Source organism: Dipodomys ordii, unplaced genomic scaffold (genome assembly GCF_000151885.1).
Source record: "Dipodomys ordii isolate 6190 unplaced genomic scaffold, Dord_2.0 Scaffold74, whole genome shotgun sequence".
Lineage (NCBI taxonomy): Eukaryota > Metazoa > Chordata > Mammalia > Rodentia > Heteromyidae > Dipodomys > Dipodomys ordii.
In genome coordinates, this window is record NW_012267290.1 from 1,316,628 (window position 1) to 1,338,006 (window position 21,379).

Genomic DNA, 21,379 nt, shown 5'->3' on the forward strand with positions numbered 1-21,379 from the left:
GTGCACAGGCAGGGGGAGGGGAGGGGGAGCATGTGTGGAGGCGTGCACAGGCAGGGGGAGGGGAGGGGGAGCATGTGTGGAGGCGTGCACAGGCAGGGGGCGGGGAGGGGTACACGTGTGGAGGCGTGCACAGGCAGGGGCAGGCCCTTGCTGTGGGCTAGGAGAGGGACGGGGAATGGGAGATTAGGCAGGAGGTGAAGGGGCTGCTCAGGAAAAGAAGTATGTTTCCCAATATTTACAGAAAAATTATTTATATTCCAGGAATGGTCATTTTCCATTTGAAATACAGGATTTATTTGAACTGGGAAACAGCTGAGATCTATAAGTCTCTTACAGTTACTTGGCTTAACTCAGCGGTTTGATAAATCATGCGTTTTTCCCGGGAACTGTCATTTATATTCCTGTTTCCAGAGGCCTCTATCCCCCACAAGGCAACTTTCAGGGGATGACAGTAACGGCACCTCTTGAGATTAACAGCCCATTTTTGTGATGGATGTTTGGGATGCAAAATTTATTCAATCCAATAGATCAATAACTGTCAACAGCATAAATAAGAGATTAGGCAACCCTTCAATCATTTTTCTTTAGCCACTTGAACCTGTTTTATTTGTTCTTTCCTATCTTAGTTTTTAGTGTAACTGACCATGAGGGGAAGCACACACAAAGAAAGACTGGGAAGCAAGTATGGCCCTGACCTTTTCTCCTCTTCTGCCCTTGGCTGCTCAAGAGCGGGGAAAGGAAGAGGCTGGAGCTCTGGCTTTATGGTGCTAGTGTCTTCCCTAGAGTCACTGGTAGAAGCAGGCAGGATGGGCTAAGGCTCTGCTGTACAGTGAGGCGACCACAGATGGCAGAGGCCTGGGCCGCCGCAGCCTCAGCCACCACCAACAGGCCTGAGCTGGAGTTGACGGGGCAGTGGAAACCTGGCTGGCATCAGTGAGTTTTGGCCTTGTCATTAAAAAAGACCATTCTAGGGTTAGAGTGTCTCAGGCCAGACACACTAGAAAGCAAAAAGCCCTGAGCTCAAATGAGAGGAGAGAGGAGAGAGACTTCCAGGAAAGTCCAGAGCTGAGGAGGTCACTGAGTTTACAGGGCCTCAGGAAGACCTGCTGGATGCCCAAGCAGTCTCTGCAGAATGACAGATGAGATCCTGGGGAAGGAGACGCCCAGCCCGGACCACAAGGACGTCGCGAGGACACCAGAGCGAAAGGACGCTCTAGAAAGGAGGGAATGCCTATAGGTGTGATGTTCTTTCAAATTACTGAGGCTTTTTGCTGTTACGTTTTAATAAATAAAATTTCCCTATGAAGATACAGCATCGCCTAAGAGAACGGAGGCACAGTGGGAGCAAACAGATTTGCTATTCATAAGACGAGAAGTGCCTTTTGATCGGCGGGGGATCATAAGAGACTATTTTCTCCCAGCTTAGCATTAGTCTTTTCACGCTGATACCATGAATCAGAATGAAATGTAAAACTGAGAATTAAGCAAACACTTAGAAGAAGGAGACTGTTCTGTTTATAGAACTCCCCTTTGCCTAGCAGTGGGCTACTAAAGCGCAGACTACATTAGCAGTCAAGCACCTCAAAGGTTAGCAATCATATGATTAACAGGTTGAAAATAGCCAAGTGTAACAAGGAGAATGTACAGGAGGAAGACAGTGACCTACATTGCAGTTCATTAGCAGCTTGGGAGCAGGGAGGGAAAGAAGTGCAGGTGAAAGAGCCAGTGCTAGGGCCACCGCAGAGGGCGGGGCCCCCCCCCCCCCCGTGACTCACCTCATCCATCCTGGTGGCCCGGGGATCTGGGGAGGCAGACTGCACCAGGACTCGCGGCACGGGCTGAGGAGACAAGTGGCCAGGTGAGGGACCCAGGGAGCACGGAGACTTCCACGCAGGTTTGTACTGGGCAGACAAGCATGGGCAGGATGCCACCACGTTCCCAACTCTCGAGAACTCCAACCCACCCCTGCCAGTCAGAAGGCAGGTGCCAGGGCTCCACACCACACACTGAGCAAGGAACCCAGCAGGGCTCGCTCCCGGCCAGGGAGAGCTGCACACGTCACTGATGCACGTGGAGTGCGCCCATCACAGACACACTGACCAAGAGCTCTACTGGGTGCAAGGACAGACGCCTGCCTGGAGGAGGAGTGGGGACAGGAAGGATCAGGAAAGAGAGATGAGGAAGATCCAGGAAGGAAGCAGAAAGGCCATCTTGCAGCTGGGTGCAGCTGAGATGCAGTCAAGGCAACGTGGCTTCCCGGGAGTGGGAGGGAAGGAGGCTAGCAGCTGTGCTACAGGACAGAGCCAGCGAGGGTGGTCCCAGCTGTCCAGGAATAACGTAACTAGGGAGCAAGAAGTCATCAGCTTCCAGAGCAAACAAAGCAGAAGATGGATGAAAACCAGAAAGCCTGGCAGGGGAATGCAATGCAAACTGATTGGAATAGTGGAAGTCCACGGAGTTAACACAGTCACGAGATTCCCAGCATGGCGCTAGAGCCTGAATGAACAGATGGAGCAGTGTCCCCAGACACATCCTCCAAGGAACACCGAGGGAAAACCACAGGAGCTAGAGCAGGGAATAGGAAGTCAGAAAGCCGAAATTCATTTTGTTGTCACTGGGTTTAAACAGGGTCAGATACAGATCAGACGACTGGACTGTCTGGAAGAAGCGGGAAGCTGCCCTTCCTACCTCAGCAGCTCACTGACTCGAGTTCCTCCCAGGTCCTGTTCTGACGCTCCGTGAAGAAGCCCAGCACAGCCAGGGCCACCAGGCCTCCAAAGGTCCAGAGCCTCACACAGAGTCAGGAAGGCCCAGAGATGGCAGACTGGTGCCGGGGAAAGGAGGGTATTAACCCAGTAACCAAAATGAAGGAACCCTTCATGAATCATGGAACAGGAGTGTCAAAGAGAGGATTCTGCAGAGAAAGCAATCACAAATGGAACCATCTGGAATACCTCCTGAGTGGAGCAACTGTATTTTGAGGCCAGCTAAAGCAGCATGGCGGTGTGAGGCATTGTGCATCTGCCACTTTACCTGGAGAAGACAGTCCTTCTAGTGAGGAGAGCTGTACTCCCCCCCCCCCCGGGCGTGGCTGTGTGACGTCACAGGCAATCAAGAGAGCCCAAGCCACTAAGGAGGCAGTGATGAGGATGCTCTACAAGAAGAAGCTTTAGGAAGGGGACGTGCCCGCGTGCATGCGTGTGTGTGCGTGCACACGAGTGCATGGCCATGCACTCATGCATGTGGGGTTGGGGTGACTGGACCTTCCATGGCACTGGCTGTATGAACTCAACCATCTTTAGAAGGATTCAGGTCCATCTGCTAAGTGCGCCGGAGCCTACACGGCGCACTTCTCCTTCACACAGAAAAGCACAAGTCTGCAAATGCTATTGTTTGCATGTGAATGCTTTTCCATATCCCTGTGCAGGTGTCGCCTCTATTTCAGTAGCTTGTAACATTTCACATTCTAAGTTCATTAATCCTGTGACACATCTGGTAACTATTAATAAAGTGATGCAAAGCGTTTTGCAGCTATAAATATTAGGGAGACGTCTCCTGAGGCAAGTGAGCGCAAGTGTAAGTGTCGACGTTTCACACGAGACGCCAGTCTCCAGAGCCTTCACCCACTCTACTCCAATGCGCTCAGCCTGGGGTGGGTTCATGACAGAGAGGGAAGGACCATGGGCTTCCACGTCTACCACATAGACAAGCAGGTGGGTGCACAACCAACTGGTATGTTTCAGGGAGGTGGTGTGGCGGTCACTTATTTGTTAGCTATGGCTTTCCCACAGCACAAGAATGCTGGGGAAAGGACGAGAATCTCCTCACTTGGCAAGGAGCTTTTCCAGAACCTCACCTGCCTACAAGAACAAACTCCTACCCCGCAGCACAAGGCTACACCTGTCCTGCCCATCACTGGGCACGTGACCCACCCCTGCCCACACCGCCTTCCAGGCCCTGCCCACCAGGCCTCCAGGAACCCGGCGTTGGTGAGCCCCAGCTTTAGCGGGGCAGGTAACCGAAGAAGAGACATTGGGAGGATTGTGACTAAAGGCTAGGTCAAGTAAAAGTTAGTGAGACACCATCTGAACATAATGGCATTTCCTGGAATCCCAGCTATATGAGAGATCTTACACATAAGGGAATTGTGTTCTGAGGCCAGCCCTAGGCAAAAAGGCAAGGCAAAACCCTGCCTCAAAAAAGGGCAAAGATGTGGCTCAAATGGACTGTGCCTGCCCTCCAAGTGCAAAGCCCTCTGTTCAGATGCCCACACCAAATAGACTTTCCTCAACACTAAGCTTGCTTTTTGGTGGCCAGTCCTGGGCCTTTAACTCTGGGCCTGGGCGCTGTCCCTGAGCTTCTTTTGCTCAAGGTTAGCACTCTACCACTTGAGCCACCACGCCACTTCTGGCCTTTTCTGTGATGAATTGGAGATAAGAGTCTCACAGAGGTTCCTGCCCAGGCTGGCTTTGAACCATGAACCTCAGATCTCAGCCTCTGAGTAGCTAGGATTACAGGCATGAGCCAGCAGCGCTCAGCAACACAAACTTTTCTAATGCATTATTTTCTTGTTTAAAATAAACTTTTCTGGGCTGAGGGTGTGGTTCAAATGGTAGTATGCCAGCCAGCAAGCTGAATGTGCCCTAGGCCTTAGGTTCAAAGCCCATGATCGAAAAACAAAACCAAAATAAACTCTTCAATGTCATTTTAATGAGGTCTAAATTAATATAATCTTAAAATACAAACTAATGATTTAAATCCAAGTACAGAAAATGATTGTAATTATGATGGGGTTTGAACTCAGGGAATCTCAGAGGCCAGGCAGGCACGCCAATGCTGAGCCATGCCTCTGGCCCTTTCTTGCTTGGTTAATTTTGAGACAGGCTCTCCCTTCCTGCCCAGATGCACACAAGGACCATGACCCACTGTAGGCATCCAGGATGAAAGACATGTGGCTTCACATAGCGCAAGAGTGCTGGAGAAAGGACTAGAATTTTCTACTGAGATGGCATCGCACAGACTTTTGCCCGAGCTGTCCTGGAATGGAAATTGTCCCTGTCGCGGCTTCCCACATAGCTGGTTGGCGGGCCTCAGCCCTGAACGCCCAAAGCACCATGCTCCAGAGCCCAGCCTCCCGGAGGCCAGGGCCACGGCACTATCCACAACCACCTAGCCTAGAGCATTAATTTTATGACAAGAACTAGGCTCTCATTTTCTTGATGCTAAGTGTGAACAACTTAAACAATAAAAGCAAGACGCAGTGTGTGCAACAAAACACTTGTTAATTTTCAAATGTTCTGATAAAAGTAGCACAAGATGGATTTCCATCCATCATATATAATTACCAGAAGCTCAAGACTCAGCAATAACCTAATCAATAGAAACGTTGTTTTGTTTTTAAAGGTTATGCTTATCGCCTGGAAGGGAAAAGAGCAGGGGGTGGCAGGTCAGGGATGTGGCTGAGGAAAGGCCCGACCGACCCAGTGTGGTGTAATGTGCACAGTGGATCCCGGCCTGCCCAGGCCCCGCACCCCCCCCCCCCCGTGAGCTTAGAAACAGAGTTTACATTCATAATATTGGAAACAAATCCAAAGGACCTATGACACGTGGAAACAGGAAAATTCAAATTCTGCAGTATAAACCAAGTTTTACTAGGGCACACTCAGACTCACTAGCTTAATATTCTCTCTGGTGGTTCTGACTAAGATTGCCCATCCTGCCCGTCCCCAAACAAGAGAGCAATCCTGTCTCTGGAGTGGAGAGTGCACACTGCCCACTCCAAGAGGTGACCAGCCACAGCAGCCACGCCCACCCTCTGCCGCACAGCAGACGTCTGAGTGCTGGAGTCAATCGCTGATACAATTCATCGTTTTTCAGATTGGCTGCTACGTTTGCCAACTTGGTATCTCTGGGTATGGGGCAAAGCTAGACAGCAAAATAATATTTTTGGAAACCTAGTAAGGTTAAGTCTCCCAACTGTGGCAAGAGCTGAAAATTCGTTATTAAAGGAACTGAAGTCCAAATTTAATTTTCTTTTCCTGTGGTACTGAAGTTTGAACTCAGGGCCTCACTCTGAGTAGGCAAAGATTCTATCACTTGTACCACTCCCCCAAGTCCTTTCTTTCTTCTTTCTCAGGTTGGTCTCCCGTTCTTCTCAGGGGCTGGTTAACATGCTCCTCCCTCAACATCTGACTTACTAGTTGAGATGGGGTTTCCCTTATTTTTTACCCAAGCTGGCCTTCAACCACAGTCTTCCAGATCTCTGCATCCCAAGTAACTGAGATTAGAGATATGAACACTACCCTAGCCCAAATCCTCCTTTCACTCAGGTTGTTTTTCCTGATTCAAAGAGGGGGTAACAAGTTCGACATATAACTGTAATCCCTCTCTATATCACCTTAACAATTAAATTAAGGTTTTTTTTAAAGGAAGAAAGTATCTATACAAAACTATTTCCTTCCTACTAAGCAGCCAGGTTGCTAAGCAGATTAGCTACCAGATGTACAAATTGCTGATAGACACTTAAGTGATAAAGAAAAGTGTTTAAAACAGGAAGCTTACCCAGCCTCCTTTTCTTTTTTTAATCAAGAAAGCAAAGGCTTACTGCACAGGCCTGCTCAGACTTCTCTATTAATTCCTAACAAAGGAATGTAACATCTCACATTCTCATTTAGCCAGTTAATACAGGCAATATGAAATCCCAGGGGAAATGCCCACCTGCATTCTCTCTTAAATAACCTGAATGATTAGGTAGGCTCGAACATTTTAGCTAGGTAAGGTGCTGCACTCTTATTCAAGAGGAAGGCATGCATTTACACAGCTCGTTTCACCAAGGAAGACCAGACAGGGTATTGGGAAGAACACAGATTATGGTGTTCCCGCACTTCCTAGAAGAAAGTCACATAAGGAAAGATGGCCGGCACAGGAGCATCTTCCCAACTGTGCTGACTCTGCCACACGGAGGCTCTGCCGGCCCACTTGAGGCCCGCTGCAGCAGAAGGGCTGCCCTGTGGTGGACAGGGCCACCTACCCCGGTGCAGACACACACAGAAACTGAAACAGGCTGTGGTGGAAATTCAACCTGACCATTAACTTTAATTCCCCAGGTTAATCAATGATACCACTTGGAGGCCCAGACTTAAGCACATAAAGAGCTTCATCTGAGCACAGACTTCCAGATAGAGGGGAAAAAAACCTAGCATGCCAATTAATTCAATCTAACTAATTAGAGCGCAGGAAGTTCTTTCAATTATTTTTTTTGTGCTGTCTGAGAAACACACTTGAATATGAGTGCAGATTTCATTAATTGCAGTTCATTATTTTCCAGATTCGTTTCTAAACTTGCATCAGAAGGTCAAAGACAGCAATTTTGTCAGCTGCCACCTCTTTCTGTGCAGTGTCTTTGCATTTCTGGAACTCAGACAGGAATTGATTACAAAAGAACTAATCTCATAAAAAACGAGAAATGTAAAGTCTTTATGAATATGCTTGAACCAAGACTTTGTAAGTTATGACAGTCGTTGTTTCTCAAAGAAGAAAGTGTTAACTTCCAGCTTACACGAGGAGGTGAGGATCCTTTCCAATCCACCCATACACAACCTAGGCTGGAGGAACAGCAGCCGAGGGCCTGAGATGCCAGCAGTCCCCAGGGCCAGGCTCACCGTGGCTCACCCTCCCTCAAGGGAGGGCAGGAACTGAGCATTCCTTCAGAAAATGTCAAGGGCACTCTGATTACAAGTGCCTCTGATAATAATCACCCCCTCAGCTCACAACTTCTGCTTCCTCTCCTCCACCCTGTCTGCCAATGGAAATGTGAGGGGGCTGGTGGGGAGGACCCACCTCTCCTAAGCGCATCCCTGGGCTGGTCACATTCCCCATATGTCCTGCTTCTCAACACCAGAGGCGAGAGGAGCCCACGCTGTCCCTCCATGGCTCGCACTCCACGCTCTCAGCCTCCTGCTCCTTCCCGTCCCGGTCTCCAACTCCGCACTGCGCCCCTGGAACCCATCCTCTGTGGAAGACCAAACTGTAGACGTGGACTCCAACCCTTCCTCAGGAAGCACGTCTCTGAAATCACCCCCACTTAAGTCACTGGTTTCCAGAACAGTAATGCAGTCCTCTAGGTGCCCTCTGATGGCACCACACAGAACCCAGGCGGGGAACGAGACTGAGACACACACAAAGGAAGTTATTTTAACTTCTTTCATGAGTGAGCATGGCTTTTGATGGTGAAGGAGAAGGCCGGGGAAGGGGAGATGGAGGGGCATGCTGCCGCCCAGGCCCGTGGGTTTCGGGGCGCTCTCTCATGCGCTTCCAAACCAGTTGGTTTGTGTTTTGATTGTAGGGCTGTTTCACATCATGAACCCCGAGTGCTGCTGCCATCTCTTCACTGTCAGCATCTCACGCGGCCCCAGAGCACTGACAACAGTTCCTACACTCTAGACTTGATACAGATTCCTTTTAGGCAAATACACCAATTTGTCTTTCTCCCGATTCTACCTTTAATGTTGTTCTAAATATCTAAATTGATTGTGCTTATTTAATAATCGTCTGTGTGTGCCCTGGCTGCAGAGACAGGATCAAAACACAGAGGGAGCCTCAGGGTGTGTCTGTGCTAGTCTCTCTTGAGCTGCTTCTAAGCAGCATACCATTAAATGCTTGCACAGAGTGAAGGCAAAGCCAGGCAGCCCGCGGGGCTGCCCAGCAGTGGTCATGGGGTTCACACTGGCCTAGGCCCGCTAGACAACTGACAGGAGGCTAAGAGGATGGGGTCACTCTATCTCCCAGTCTCTTGGTAAGAAGGAAACATGGAGGATATTTGGACCCCAAAAACATGCGGGAAGAAACTGCCCAGAAAAGGCCACTGAGAAGAATGACACACTACCCGGGAAACGAAGACAGAGACAGCCTCGGACCTTCCACAGAGGGTACAAGGCACAACTGAAATGCTTTGGTTCTACTATTGGAACTAAAGACCATGGTCACTAAGGCCAGCTTTAGGCTTGTATTTTGCTATACTTAGAAAGTATGAATGAGTGGGGTGTGGTAACACTGGCATCCTTGGAAGGGATTACAGAGTTCCAGGCCGCCGAGGCTACATAGTAAGACCTACCTCACAATATGAAATGAAGTGTGATCTAGTTGCACAAAGCTAGTTTCCCCACACGTGCTCAAAAATAAGTAGATTTGCACATGAATGAACAAAAATTGCTAACAAGTGTAACAGGTATTTCCATCAAACATCTCTTAACCCAAGTGTGACAAATCATACTTGTCCTTCTGTGTCTCAGGAGTTCTTCCTAATGCTGCTGCCCCCTCCTATCTAGAGCACCAATCACTTCCTGCTAGAATAGTAAGTGTGTAAATTCTCATGTGCAAAAGCAGGTGCTTTAACCTGCCATGTCAAAACTGGAAATGGCCTTAGAGAATAATTGTACCAATTTACGGGGGCTGATTACAACATGTAAGGACTCCAATCTTCTTCACTGAATAACAACTGAAAAACAGTGGCTGTCACACTTGAAGGTGAGCAAGAATGGCCTGCATGCTTACACACGCAGGTGTAAGGACTTCCCCTGGTGGGCTGCGGGTCACCAGGAAAGGCTAACAGCGTGTTTTAAAACATAACCTTGGTAACTCAGATCGTGGGTCTTCGCTGTGAAACAATGACAGAGAAGTTCAGAAGAGTGCCACACACTGGAAGCTCTGCCTGCCGGCTCCTGCCCCTCCAGTCAGACCCACTTCAGTAACTCCTGAGCGCTGTGCTGCCTCCCGACACAGCGTGAAATTCCTAGAATCTCCACGCTCAGTTCATCCTACATGTGTGTGCTATGTACAGACTGAAAATACCGTGTAACAGCACAGCAACGTCATAATAAATACCCCGTCTCCCTTGAGTATGCATTCAGAAACTTAGACAATTCTTGTAAATAGTTAAGTCTCAGAAAACACTGACCTGTTTCTGCAACTTGCATGCTTAAAAGACTGATATTAAAAGCCTTATTTGAACAACACACACTTTATGTGGTTTTAAATGAATATAAATAAATCCTCATTTATCATTTTCTGCTGAGTTAGCAGCAATATAAGGACAGAATTTCCATTTCCAACAGGGTTTCCACTCCACGTTGCGTAAGAGAAGCTTCCTGATTGTCTAGAAAGCCCTTGAACATTTTCCCTAACACTTATTCTGGGGCTGGAAGTTTTGTTTTGTGCTTAAAGGAAAATAAGACACGTGACCATTTTAAAGTGAAAGAAGAGATTATCCACAGTCAAGCAAACAGTAAAGGAGCTTGAGAGGAAGGACGGTCATGATATAGAGTGTTTGAAAAGAGGGATGAAATCAAGAATTAAAAATAGAATTACATTTTCTACTTGGCAATACACAAACAACACTAAGTGCACTTCATAAATTTTACTATTGTTGCTCTAAGTGATATTACCATAAATCACATTAGTAGCATACTTGGCATTTTTTAAAAGCAGAAAAGATGGAGTGTGTCAATAAGTTTAAACAGCTCGGTTATCTCTGAAGAGATAGAAGAGGAATTATCACAGCTTTCTCCAGGTTTGCAAGCCCAGCTCTGTGGCCCCCACTGAAGCTGGAGGTAGATGGAAAGTCTTCTCCAGCTTCAGAGCCATGTGCAGCAAAACTTCACCAGCAGTGCATCAGGATAATGTTCCCTGGCGCTTTCTGGACGTTCCTTACCTGATGTGCAAGGGAGGACGACAGTTTGCCCCTTCTGTCATCTCGGACAGGAAAGAGAGACTTCAGCAGCTTTGGCATCTGAGGTACCAGGGACTTCACGGGACTCAGGTAGGAGGCTGCAAGGCCTCCATGTCCTGCAACAGAAGGAAAGAAGGACAAAAACGGTGACACGGATGCTCCAACTCCCTTTCCTGCACATCAGTCGCATTTCATCTGCAAGCAAATCTACCACATATTTTAAATGTCACAAATTAACTTTAAAAAGTAACTTTTAGAAAGCCAGTATTAGAAAAAAAGTAGTATTTATATAGGCATCTTCAAACTTAATGGTCTTTCTTCCACCGATCAAACAGCAATGCTTGGGGGGCTTTAAAAGTGTGCTAAGGTGAAATGTGCTTGTAAGTATCGGAAGGGTAACCTGTCCTTGGTTCTTGACAACAGCTGGTACAAGTGCCAAGCTCTGCTCCGGAACAGTGATCAGTAACATAGCGGCCTAGCTCTCTACACTTCAAGCTCTTTGTAGTCAGGAACTAGGTCTTACCCGACTCTGATTTTTCCTATTTTCTAAAGAAAGATGGTGAGCAGGGCCTTTTAAAGGGTGGTATTATTTTTAAAAGACAGATGGTATTATTATTAAAAGATTAAACAGGTTCTCTGTGCTGTGACATACCAAAGGCTAGGATCAAAGAGGCAGATATGTACACAACCAAAGATCCCCCTCCCCTGGTTCACAGGAAATGGAATCCAAACAGATGACAAAGTACCATGTCCATGTAACACCTGGAAACAAGTAGCAAGTCACCTAAGGAGGAAGGGTGTTCTCCCAGAGCAGAGGTGCACAGCCATGCTAGGACCCTGCTCCACACTAGGCCAGGACTCCAGACTTAGTGGCAATGAAGCTGGCAAATGGCCAACTCGGCCTTGAGGTCTCTACATTTGACAAATAGCATAATATTAACTGTGAAAGGGTCAGGATATGTGTTGTAATCACAGGAGCACTCACTCACTAAAAAGATAAAGCAAAGAGGGGCTTACAACAGAATTCAGAAAAAGCAAATGATTTATAAAAAGGTGAAAACAGGGAAGAGGAAAAATAAAAACAAAAAAGGGAAAGAAGCCAAAAGTAAGTTTAAGATAAAGAGCCAGAAGAAGATAATCATCTCTGAGAGAAAAAAATTACAATCAGAGCTCTACCAATTAAACTACCATTGCAGCGTGAGGATGGCAGATAGCTCAGTAGGAATGTAGGCAATAACCAGGCAAAGGCCGCAGGCATCACCAAAGGCAGTAGCTGAGCAAGAATGGAGGACAGGGAACAGAGTTTGTGATGCTGGGTAATGTCTACATTTTTACATCTGATATTTAGAAAAGGGTTTCCACAGTGAGAGCAAAATAATTTCAACACCTAAGAGAAATGGAGTCAGTCACTAAAAAACAATTGCTGGGGAAAAAATAATGTCAGAGATAATTCATTGCAAGCCAAATGGAACCCAGAAGACTGGAGTGGAATGGCAAGATCCAACGAGAAGCAGCACAAAGCAGTGAACATGTGCATCAAGTCAGCCTTGATTGCAACTAGAAACAAAATTCAGGGAATTGAAAACTAGATGAGACCCCTGGAAAACAGTAATGTCATTCCTAATACTTATACAAGAAAAATGTCCACAAAAAGAATAAGTTTTATTCACAGTAACCCCAAACTGGAAAACCAAAATGTCCACAGGCAGGAGAACTGAGTAAACATCAAAAATTCACTTGTAATGGTGAAATATTTTCTCAGTAATTAAAAGAATTACTGATGCTGAAATGAATGCATAAGACATGCTTGTGCAAAGAAGTTAGACACAAAGTGACCTATATAACAAACTAAATCACAACACTGGCTGACCATGGTAGGTAGGAATTCACCGGAGTCCTATCCATGTACTGGCTGAGTAGGGTGTAAGTTACATGGATAGGTGTGAGGATACATGTGTGTACGCATGTGACAAAACTCACTAAATGAGACCCATGGTTGAAAAAATAAGATTCAATAAAAATAGCAGTCCTTGTTTGACTTACAAGTTTTATAAAACTTGCTTTTATACATAAGAGGATGCAAAACAGGCAAAGAGAGAGTATCAGCAGAGAAAACTAGAAAAGCCTTGGCAAACAATACTTCTAGAACTGGAAAAACAATAGCTGAAGTGAAAAATTCCGTGGATGTGCTCAACAGAGGAAATTATCCAACTAGAAGATACAAAAAAGGGCTGGGAAGTTGGCTCAGTGGTAGAGCGCTGGGGTTCCATTCCTCAGCACCACGTAAGCAGAAAAAAGCCAGAAATGGCGCTGTGGCTCAAGTGGTAGGGCGCTAGCCTTGAGCTGAACAGCTGAGGGACAGCGCCCAGGCCCAGAGTTGAGCCCCCATAACCAAATTAAAAAAAAAAAGATACAAGAAAAATATTTTTTTAAAAAAGGGAGGAAAGAGAAAAAGAGACAATGAAGGCAGGAGGGAGGAAGGGAGGGAGGGAGGGAATTAAGTCAGTGGCGGTCCATTTTCAAGACAAGGCATCTGACACTGAGTGGGCAATGTAGAGGACTCTGTTTATACAATGACCTGAGCGCTCACTAACGATGAGTTCCTGAACCTGGAAGGCTCCTGGACAACAGGGTAGGCAAACAGGACATCAGAAAAGGGCTAGCCAGAAGGGAAGTGTGGAGTACAGTGAAATGAGAAGCCAAAGTGAAAACTGTGTACCTGTCAGAAAGCACACACTCAAGAAGGCCTTCCTGCTCCAAGAGAGCAAAGGGGTGAGAACAACCAGCACCTGCTGAAACTCAACCAGTCCCAAGAGGCGCGTCTATTAAAACACCCAACAGAAAATAAGGAAGCTTACGCAATGTCTGGGAAGACTGAACACCCCAAAGTACTCAGCCAACTTGAGGGCTGGAAAACTACATTAGGGAATAAACTGCTTGCTGTAACCTCTCATGAAGTGCCTACACACCAGACACCCAACCTTGCAACCTCCATCATTGAAGGAGGGAGGAGAGGGTTCAAGAAAGCTGAGTAGTTCTCAACCATAAACAACCCATAAACAACTTACAGCTCCAAGATTAGTCAGTCCCAAGTGAGAGGGATACTAAGAGACAATACCCAAGTAGTTCATAGCCCAAAGACCAGGAGACACAGTGAAAACCGATAAAACAACAAAGACATGCAACATGGTGGAGGTGACATAAAAGGTGTCTGAGTTCTCTGCAGAGACATGAAGCATCTATAACATGTTGAAAAGCAAAAGCCAGCAATCCATATTTCTGGTGAAAATAGGCTGTTTAAAAAGGAAAAACAAACAAACCCCAAACCTAATCCCTGAACTCAAGACTCTCAAGAGAGGAGAGCATTCTCCTCTGTAAGAAACATGACAAGGAGATGTTTCTGGTTAAGGGAAATGTAATCGGATGAAAGGAAGAGTTTGGGGAAGGCCTGAATAGAGCCAGAAAGAATATAAGGAAAAAAATGTAACAGATGTTCCACTTGTTCTGTATTTTCTTAATTTCCCTAAAAGATGAGTGGTTGTTCCAAACCAAAGAATAAGAGTGTAAAATGCATTTGATAACACCTAGAAGTTGAAATTTTAAAGACACTGTTCCCTGACATAATGAAGTTAAACAAGAAAACACCACTTAGTGTGTATATATATATATATATATATATACACACACACACACACACACACACACACACACACACACACATACATAGAGAGAAAGAGAGGGAAGGAGAGAGAAAATTACCATGCTACTCAATAACCCATGGGTCAAAAAAAAATTAGAAGGAAATTTTAAGATATTTTTAATAATATTGGAAGCACATGACAAAAGGTCTGAAATGTGAAAAACAATTCTTAAAATCAAACCAACAGAAAATAATTAAGAAAAGTAAAGCCACAAGTTGCTTCTATAAGATTAATTCATTCTTCAAACCTGCTACAAGTTATTCAGGAAAAAAAATCATTGTCAGAATAATAAGAAGGAACAATACAAGAGATCCTACAAATCTCAAAAGAAGTATAACACTATGCTATGCCATGTAATAATAATCAAGTTGAAATAGTTAATATTTTGAAAAACAACTTATGAAAGTTGACTCATAAGAAATGTAAAAATCTGGGAGGAGAAGGGTTGGGATTGGGGGGGAGGGGGGAGGCTGGGAAGGGATGTGAAGGGTAAACCAAAGGAGGAGGCTGCAATGCTTGGTAAGAAATGTACGCATTATCCTGCCCATGTAATTGTAACCCCTCTGTACAGTATGTTCACAAATAAAAAATAAATTAATTAATTAAAAATAAAAAAATAAAAAAAAGAAATGTAAAAATCTAAATAACTCAATATTTAAAAAAAAAATTCAAGCCACAATCAAAAATCCTGCCAAAAAAGAAAAGTCAAGTTCAGAGGATTTCTGTCAAGCATCAAGGAAATAGTAAAATACCAAGCATGCATAAACTTTTCTAGAAGATAAAGAGAAACAGCTTCCAAGTCATTTTATGATATAATTATATCAAAATCTCACAAAGATATAACATGGGAAAATAAAACATTACAGATGGATATCCATTACCAGACAGACACAAAGTATCAGCAAACGGAGTCAAGTAAGATTAACACACCAGGATGGAGTAGTATTTATCAGAGGGAGGCAGGATAGACGTGACATGGGGCTGGGAAGGTGGCTCAGTGGTAGAGCGCTTGCCTTGCATGCCTGAGGCCCTGGGTTCGATTCCTCAGCACCACATAAGCAAAAAGAAAAAAGCCGGAAGTGGCGCTGTGGCTCAAGTGGTAGAGTGCTAGCCTTGGGCTGAAGAGCTGAGGGACAGTGCCCAGGCCCAGAGTTCAGGCCCCACGACCGGAGCCAAAATAAACAACAAAAAAAACCAAACCTAATTCATGAAGCCACGGAAGGGACAGCTTTGGATGGAAGTGAGTAGAAGGGTCATTTCCCAGCAGGAAATCGTGACTTAAGCCTTTGTGAAAGATACTCTCATTTTGTGGTGGTGACTGACAGGTGAAAAGGTAACTCACCTGGATCTGGAGAATGGTTATTCTGGGGACACTCAGAGAGAGCTGGGGGGGCCGGCGCTACTCCCCTGGAAACCACTGCTTGAGAAACATCCTGCTGACTTTCCCACCGGCCCTATGAAGGACAGAATCAGTCACTGTTTCAAATTAATCCATTAACAACAACAGCAAGAACCACTGTAAAATATTCGCGAAGAAAGATTATTTTATATTACTAAAATATGATTCCCTTCAGAACCAGACAGTTGATGAATCCAAGTCCTCCTTCCTGCATGCTGTCCTCTTAGCACCGGTGTTAGTCTCCCATGATAACAGGGCTCCCACTCTGCCACACTCTCTGGCCTCCTCAAAGAGATGCATTAGGATATTTCCTTTGAAGTAAGCGCTCCTGTCTGGGGATAACTGCCACCACAGGGCGTCCTCTCCCTCCACAGGTGTGGGCCTTTCTACCCATCCACAGGAAATTCGTGGAAGCACAAATTCATGGGCAGTACAGTGGAGAGCTTTACATGTATGTTCCCTTTGATCCTCTGATAATCACTCAGGGTTTGTCACAAGACTTTAATAACGGCACTTAATATAAGTTTCAGCTAGCATTTCACAGATGAATGACCCTAACTATTAACTCATGTTGTCCAGTCCAGATAAACTGCGGGCAAAGCAAAATGCAAACAGAGAGTCCCCACTGCTCCAAAGGGTTCTGATACATATTAAGAATCTATCTGCTTTTAGCAGCAACCTAAGTACTGATCATAAAATCAAAAAATCAATAAACCCTAAGTGATGTGGATCGTGTGCACCACCGACAATGCTGTTGTTCCCGGGGAACCGCTCGGCGCTTGATAGCACTTTTAAAACTGCCTGGATGCTCAGCACTGGCAGGAAGCCAAGAAAACAAAACAGACAGGAGCACAGGATGGGGGCAGAGACTGAAATACCAAACTGCAGGAGCACTTGTGTGACTATGGATCATACAGTGATTTGCATGCTTTCACGTTCAGTGAATGTCCTTTGCACTCAAATCTAATTAGGCTCTGTGCGCCCTGGGACATCACCATCAGGTCCCTGAACAGCACTGAGGCAGCAGGCCTGGAGCTTCTCAGAGGAAGAGGAGGAGTGCTCTGATTAGTGTCTTGTGCACACAGGGTTGCTCCCAAGACAACGTACTTCACTGAATCTCTTGTTTTAGGTCATCTTCTTCCTTGTCTAGCAGCTGACACTGTCCCTAGGAAACGGAGCAGCTGGTTGGCAGTCCGCAGCTGTGCTATTTCCACACGGACGGCTCCAGCGAAAATGGCGTGGGCTTCCCCTTTCCTAGAGCAATAGGGCTGAGTTTCAGAGGCATGGAGCCTAGTTGCCACCCCTCCACTCCATGTCACCCCCAAGACACAACAGCCACAGTAACTCTTCCTAGCTCACGCCCAGCTGTTCCAGGTGAGAAAAACTAGAGTTAGCTGAGACTTAGATGCTGCCCCAGCCACACTGTGGGCCTGTGAGACAGCGTGACTCCCAGGGCCACCCAGCCACCTTCACAGCTATAACAGCGTGAGGGACCGCAGGCCACCCGTTTCTAGTATTGAGGACTGTTTGGGACAGGTCTCGGGGTGCTCTGAGTAGCGCAGGCCCCGCTTCTGAAGGAAGAACAGATGTGACGGTCACGAGAACATGACACCTTCTCCCTCCGGCTGGTGCCCGAGCTCAGAGAGACACCTGACAGCGCGTCACTACTCACAAGCTTCTTTTCCAGCACTGTATGCTCTCCTCTGCCCCTCCCTCCCTCCCCATCCCACTTCTTCAGTACCAGGACTTGACCTCAGGACCTTGGGTTCTTGCTCAGCTTTCTTGATCATGGCTGGTACTCTACCACTTCAGCCATGCCTCAAGTGATGATTTCAGGTAATTTTGATGATGTGATGACTTCAGACAATCTCTTGCACTTTTCTACCTAGGCTGGCTTCAAACTTCCATCCTTCAGATCCTTGTCTCCTTAGTGGCTAGACTACAAGCAGAGTCACAGCTATGTATATAATTCTTTTTTTTTTTTTAATCAGTCGTGGGGTTTGAACTCTGGGCCTGAGCGCCTGTCCCTCAGCTCTTCAGCTCAAGGCTAGCACTCTACCACTGGAGCTCCAGCGGCACTTCTGGTTTTCTGGTGGTTTACTGGAGATAAGAGTTTCACTGACTTTCCTGCCTGGGCTAGCTTTGAACCTTGATCCTCAGATCTCAGCCTGCTAAGTAGCTAAGATTACAGGCGTGAGCCACCGGTGCCCGGCTTATGCACATAATTCTTTTGCAGAGACAAAATCTGTGCTTAGGGTGTGGCATGAACTGTCTTTCTAATAAATCTGATGTCATGGACTAACATTTTTCTCCCTTTACTGAAGTGCTGAAAAAGACACAAAAGAAAGTGTGTGAGAGAGAGAAAGAGGGAAGCAACTCAGTTAAACATATTTCAGAGGGCTATGAATTTGGGACTGTGAGTAAACTGGAGCTTCCTCTCTTCAATAGCTCAGATCTTCAGGTCCAGGACATGGGTTTTGTTTGGGTTTGGCTCCTACCAGAGTACTGTTTACCTTATCTACCTGAAACATCAAAACATTTAATCTCTAAGCTATTTCTAACAGTTGGCATGTTGGCTGAATTCAGAATTGGCCATGATGAAGAGATACGAAAGAGGAAACCCTTGCTTCCTGTGGAGCCCCAGGTGATTCCATAAATATAGAGGATTATTGTTCAAAGAAATAAAATTCTCTGCAAGCCAGCAATTGTCTGGAGTTGGCCCTGGTCAGCAAGACAAGAGCCGAGGCCTTGCTTGGGCCCGCAGAACACCACTGGCTTTCCTGTTCCTGCTCTCCTGCCAGATCCAAATTCTTTCTTTACCTTTTCCGTAAAAGTGCCCAGTTGTGATAAGGAAAGTTACAGAGGTAAATAAAGAGAAGTGCCAGTGACATTTCAGGTCCAAAGCCGCTTGTAATGCCATAAAGCAGTGACTCATGTTTGGCATCAGCCCGAAGAAGCAGGGCAGCATTGGATGAGGAGTTTCGGGAAAGTGACGTGGCTAAAAGACGGCTCAGCTGTGCTGACCCAGCATCCTTCAGCCATCCAGGCCACAAGGAGCCCTGATCTCACCAGAAACTCCAGGGAGATGACAAGTGCTAGATCATTTGGTGACAGCAGACTTCCTCTCTAGCACTTTAGAGGTAACAATACATTTGCTGAAGACCTCAATACACAGACAATACTGAGGTGGAAAGACCAGCAAGAGGCTGAAATTACTTTTGCACCTAATATGTGTTGTAGATGGCTATAAAAGGGCTGCTAAATTTAATTATGCCAATAAAAAAACCCCTCCTTATAATGATGATGGAACATCTGGTAACTGTAAAATAGCAACATCACTTCAATCAGAAACCATATTTTATGTGTGCAGTTGAAAGACTTATCTTTTAGGTCCTAAGTTGAAATTCACAATAATCAAATTCTATTTTTCAAAAGATTAATTAGTCCATCGATTTGATCTTGTTTGAGCTGAGTAAAACAACTCCAATTCTCTCTTGCATGAGGGGAGTATGCAAAACAGGCTGGCAGGGTTCAAAGTATTATTAGAGAAAACAGTGAGTTTGCTTTTAGGGCCTTCCCAGGTCCTCTCCTGCCCCACAAGCCCAAATGCCACGACTTCCACGCCCGCCCGCCTGTCCCCAGATGTCACAGATGCTTGCCACGGACGGCTCTTTGCTACATGTACAAACCATTACGAGGAAGGCAAGCAGGACCTGTCCTGGTGCCTCTCCAGCTTCTCAGTGCTACCTCAGCTAATCCCTAGATTCTCGTGGGGGGGCTACGACGTGAGACCCAGCACGTCCGGAGCTACCTGCGTTCTCACCGGTATTGTTCTTCTGAGCTTCCCCTTCACAGATAGACTAATGGAAGAGAACAGAGAAAGCAGACAGAGCCCATGCAAGCCTTTGAGGTGGGTGACTAATGTAATCTAGACATCTCTGACGCAGCTTCCAGCATCTCAACTTCAGATGCTCTCAGACAAATCCTTTCCTGAAGAAGAACAAAGATAAGCCTTCTGTGTAAAATTCTGGGGTCAGAAGAATTCATAGGCACCATCTATAGATGGGTAAGGACTGTACCATATCGAACTACTTTACATTTGGGTTGTGAAGGTAAGATCAAGTGTGGGAAGGCTCAGATAGCAGGAAGAGCAGCCTAGAACTTGTACCCTACTCATTAGGAAAACCTAATGGATTCGTTACCTCTCCTTGGATCTCTGAAAACTGAGGTATGCAGGAAGTCTCCAAAGAAAAGAAGAAAGAAAAAAGCAAACATGAATCTTTCAGAAACACCCCTTCACTGATCACAACTTAAAGATACCGCCTGGAAATAAATCTGCAAGAACAGCAACCTCAGCCAGTCTTGGTGACGGGCCTCCTGCCTCACCTTCCTGAGCTCACGGACCATGGTCAGGTGCTGTCATGCCTGGCAGAGAAAACCCCTAGCAACTAATAGGTGAGAAAATAAGATTTTTAACTATGTGTGTGTGCGTGGTTCATTTCAGGCAAACTAACAATCTAGATGGTAAAATTAAGTAATTGGTTATCTTCACTACTCTCTAAGTTTTTGTAAGGAAAGTATCAAAAACATTCAAAAATACAGTGTGGCTGGGTGCTGGTGGCTCACGCCTGTAATCCTAGTTACTCAGGAGGCTGAGATCTGAGGATCAAGGTTCAAAGCCAGCCTGGGGAGGAAAGTCCGTGAGACTCTTACGTCCAATAAATCACTAGAAAACCGGAAGTGGCGCTGTGGCTCAAGCAGTAGAACGCTCACCTTGAGCTGAAGAGCGCAGGGACAGCGCCCAAGCCCAGAGTTCAAGCCCCACGACCGACCAAAAAAAAAAAAAAAAAATAGAGTGTAGAACAATTTAAAAGACTGTAACATGATAAACTGCATGCAACATTAGTAATGAAGTAGCTCATTTTCTGTTATGCACCTCCCCCTGCCCCCCACCCCAGTTATTCTGAAGCAGCTCCTACCCACACTGCCACGTACATCGTCCACTCCTGACCTCCTAACAGTCACATGTGCAGTGCAGAGCACGCTACGCACAGGGGACAGAGCCAGAATCTAGCCAGGGCCCTTGGAAGGTGATAGGCACAAAGTGATCAGTAACATCCAGGCAGGACAGGGGCAAGGAGAGCTGGTGCTTTTCTGCATCAATAGGAAGTCACTCTTTGTTTACAACTCCTACATGACAAAGCTGCATAAACAACAAACTAAACAAATTCTACTAGCAAAATTTGTTCCCTTACTTTCCTTCCTAACAAACAATACTAATTTTATGTGTAATTTTCTTATTTCTCAGAAAATTTCAATAATTACATCAGTACTTTACGATTTAAAAATCCAACCAGAAAGGTGAATGTAAGCAAAAAACAAAACAATAAAAAAAAAACTCATTTTTTAAACCCCAGTAAGATGGTGCAGAAGACCTTGTTTGAAATGACAAATTGAAAGAGATAAGCACTTTCCAATAAGTGTGATATAGTTCAGATGCTTAGGTAGAGTTCTGGAATGCAAAAGTAACATGAGAGGCTGGGCGTGGTAGCT

General features: G+C 45.9%; 1 protein-coding gene across 1 annotated transcript in view; it reads right to left on the minus strand.

Moving 5' to 3' along the window:
• The window catches only part of Kif13b (kinesin family member 13B), a 94,937-nt gene that overhangs the window by 5,214 nt on the left and 68,344 nt on the right, over positions 1 to 21,379 (minus strand). The window contains exons 33-36 of the mRNA XM_013024195.1: positions 15,770 to 15,881; positions 10,709 to 10,842; positions 1,776 to 1,838; positions 1,115 to 1,213 (exon numbers count right to left, since the gene is read on the minus strand). Coding sequence (XP_012879649.1) covers positions 1,115 to 1,213; positions 1,776 to 1,838; positions 10,709 to 10,842; positions 15,770 to 15,881 — 408 coding nt within the window. The remainder of the gene's footprint in view (positions 1 to 1,114; positions 1,214 to 1,775; positions 1,839 to 10,708; positions 10,843 to 15,769; positions 15,882 to 21,379) is intronic.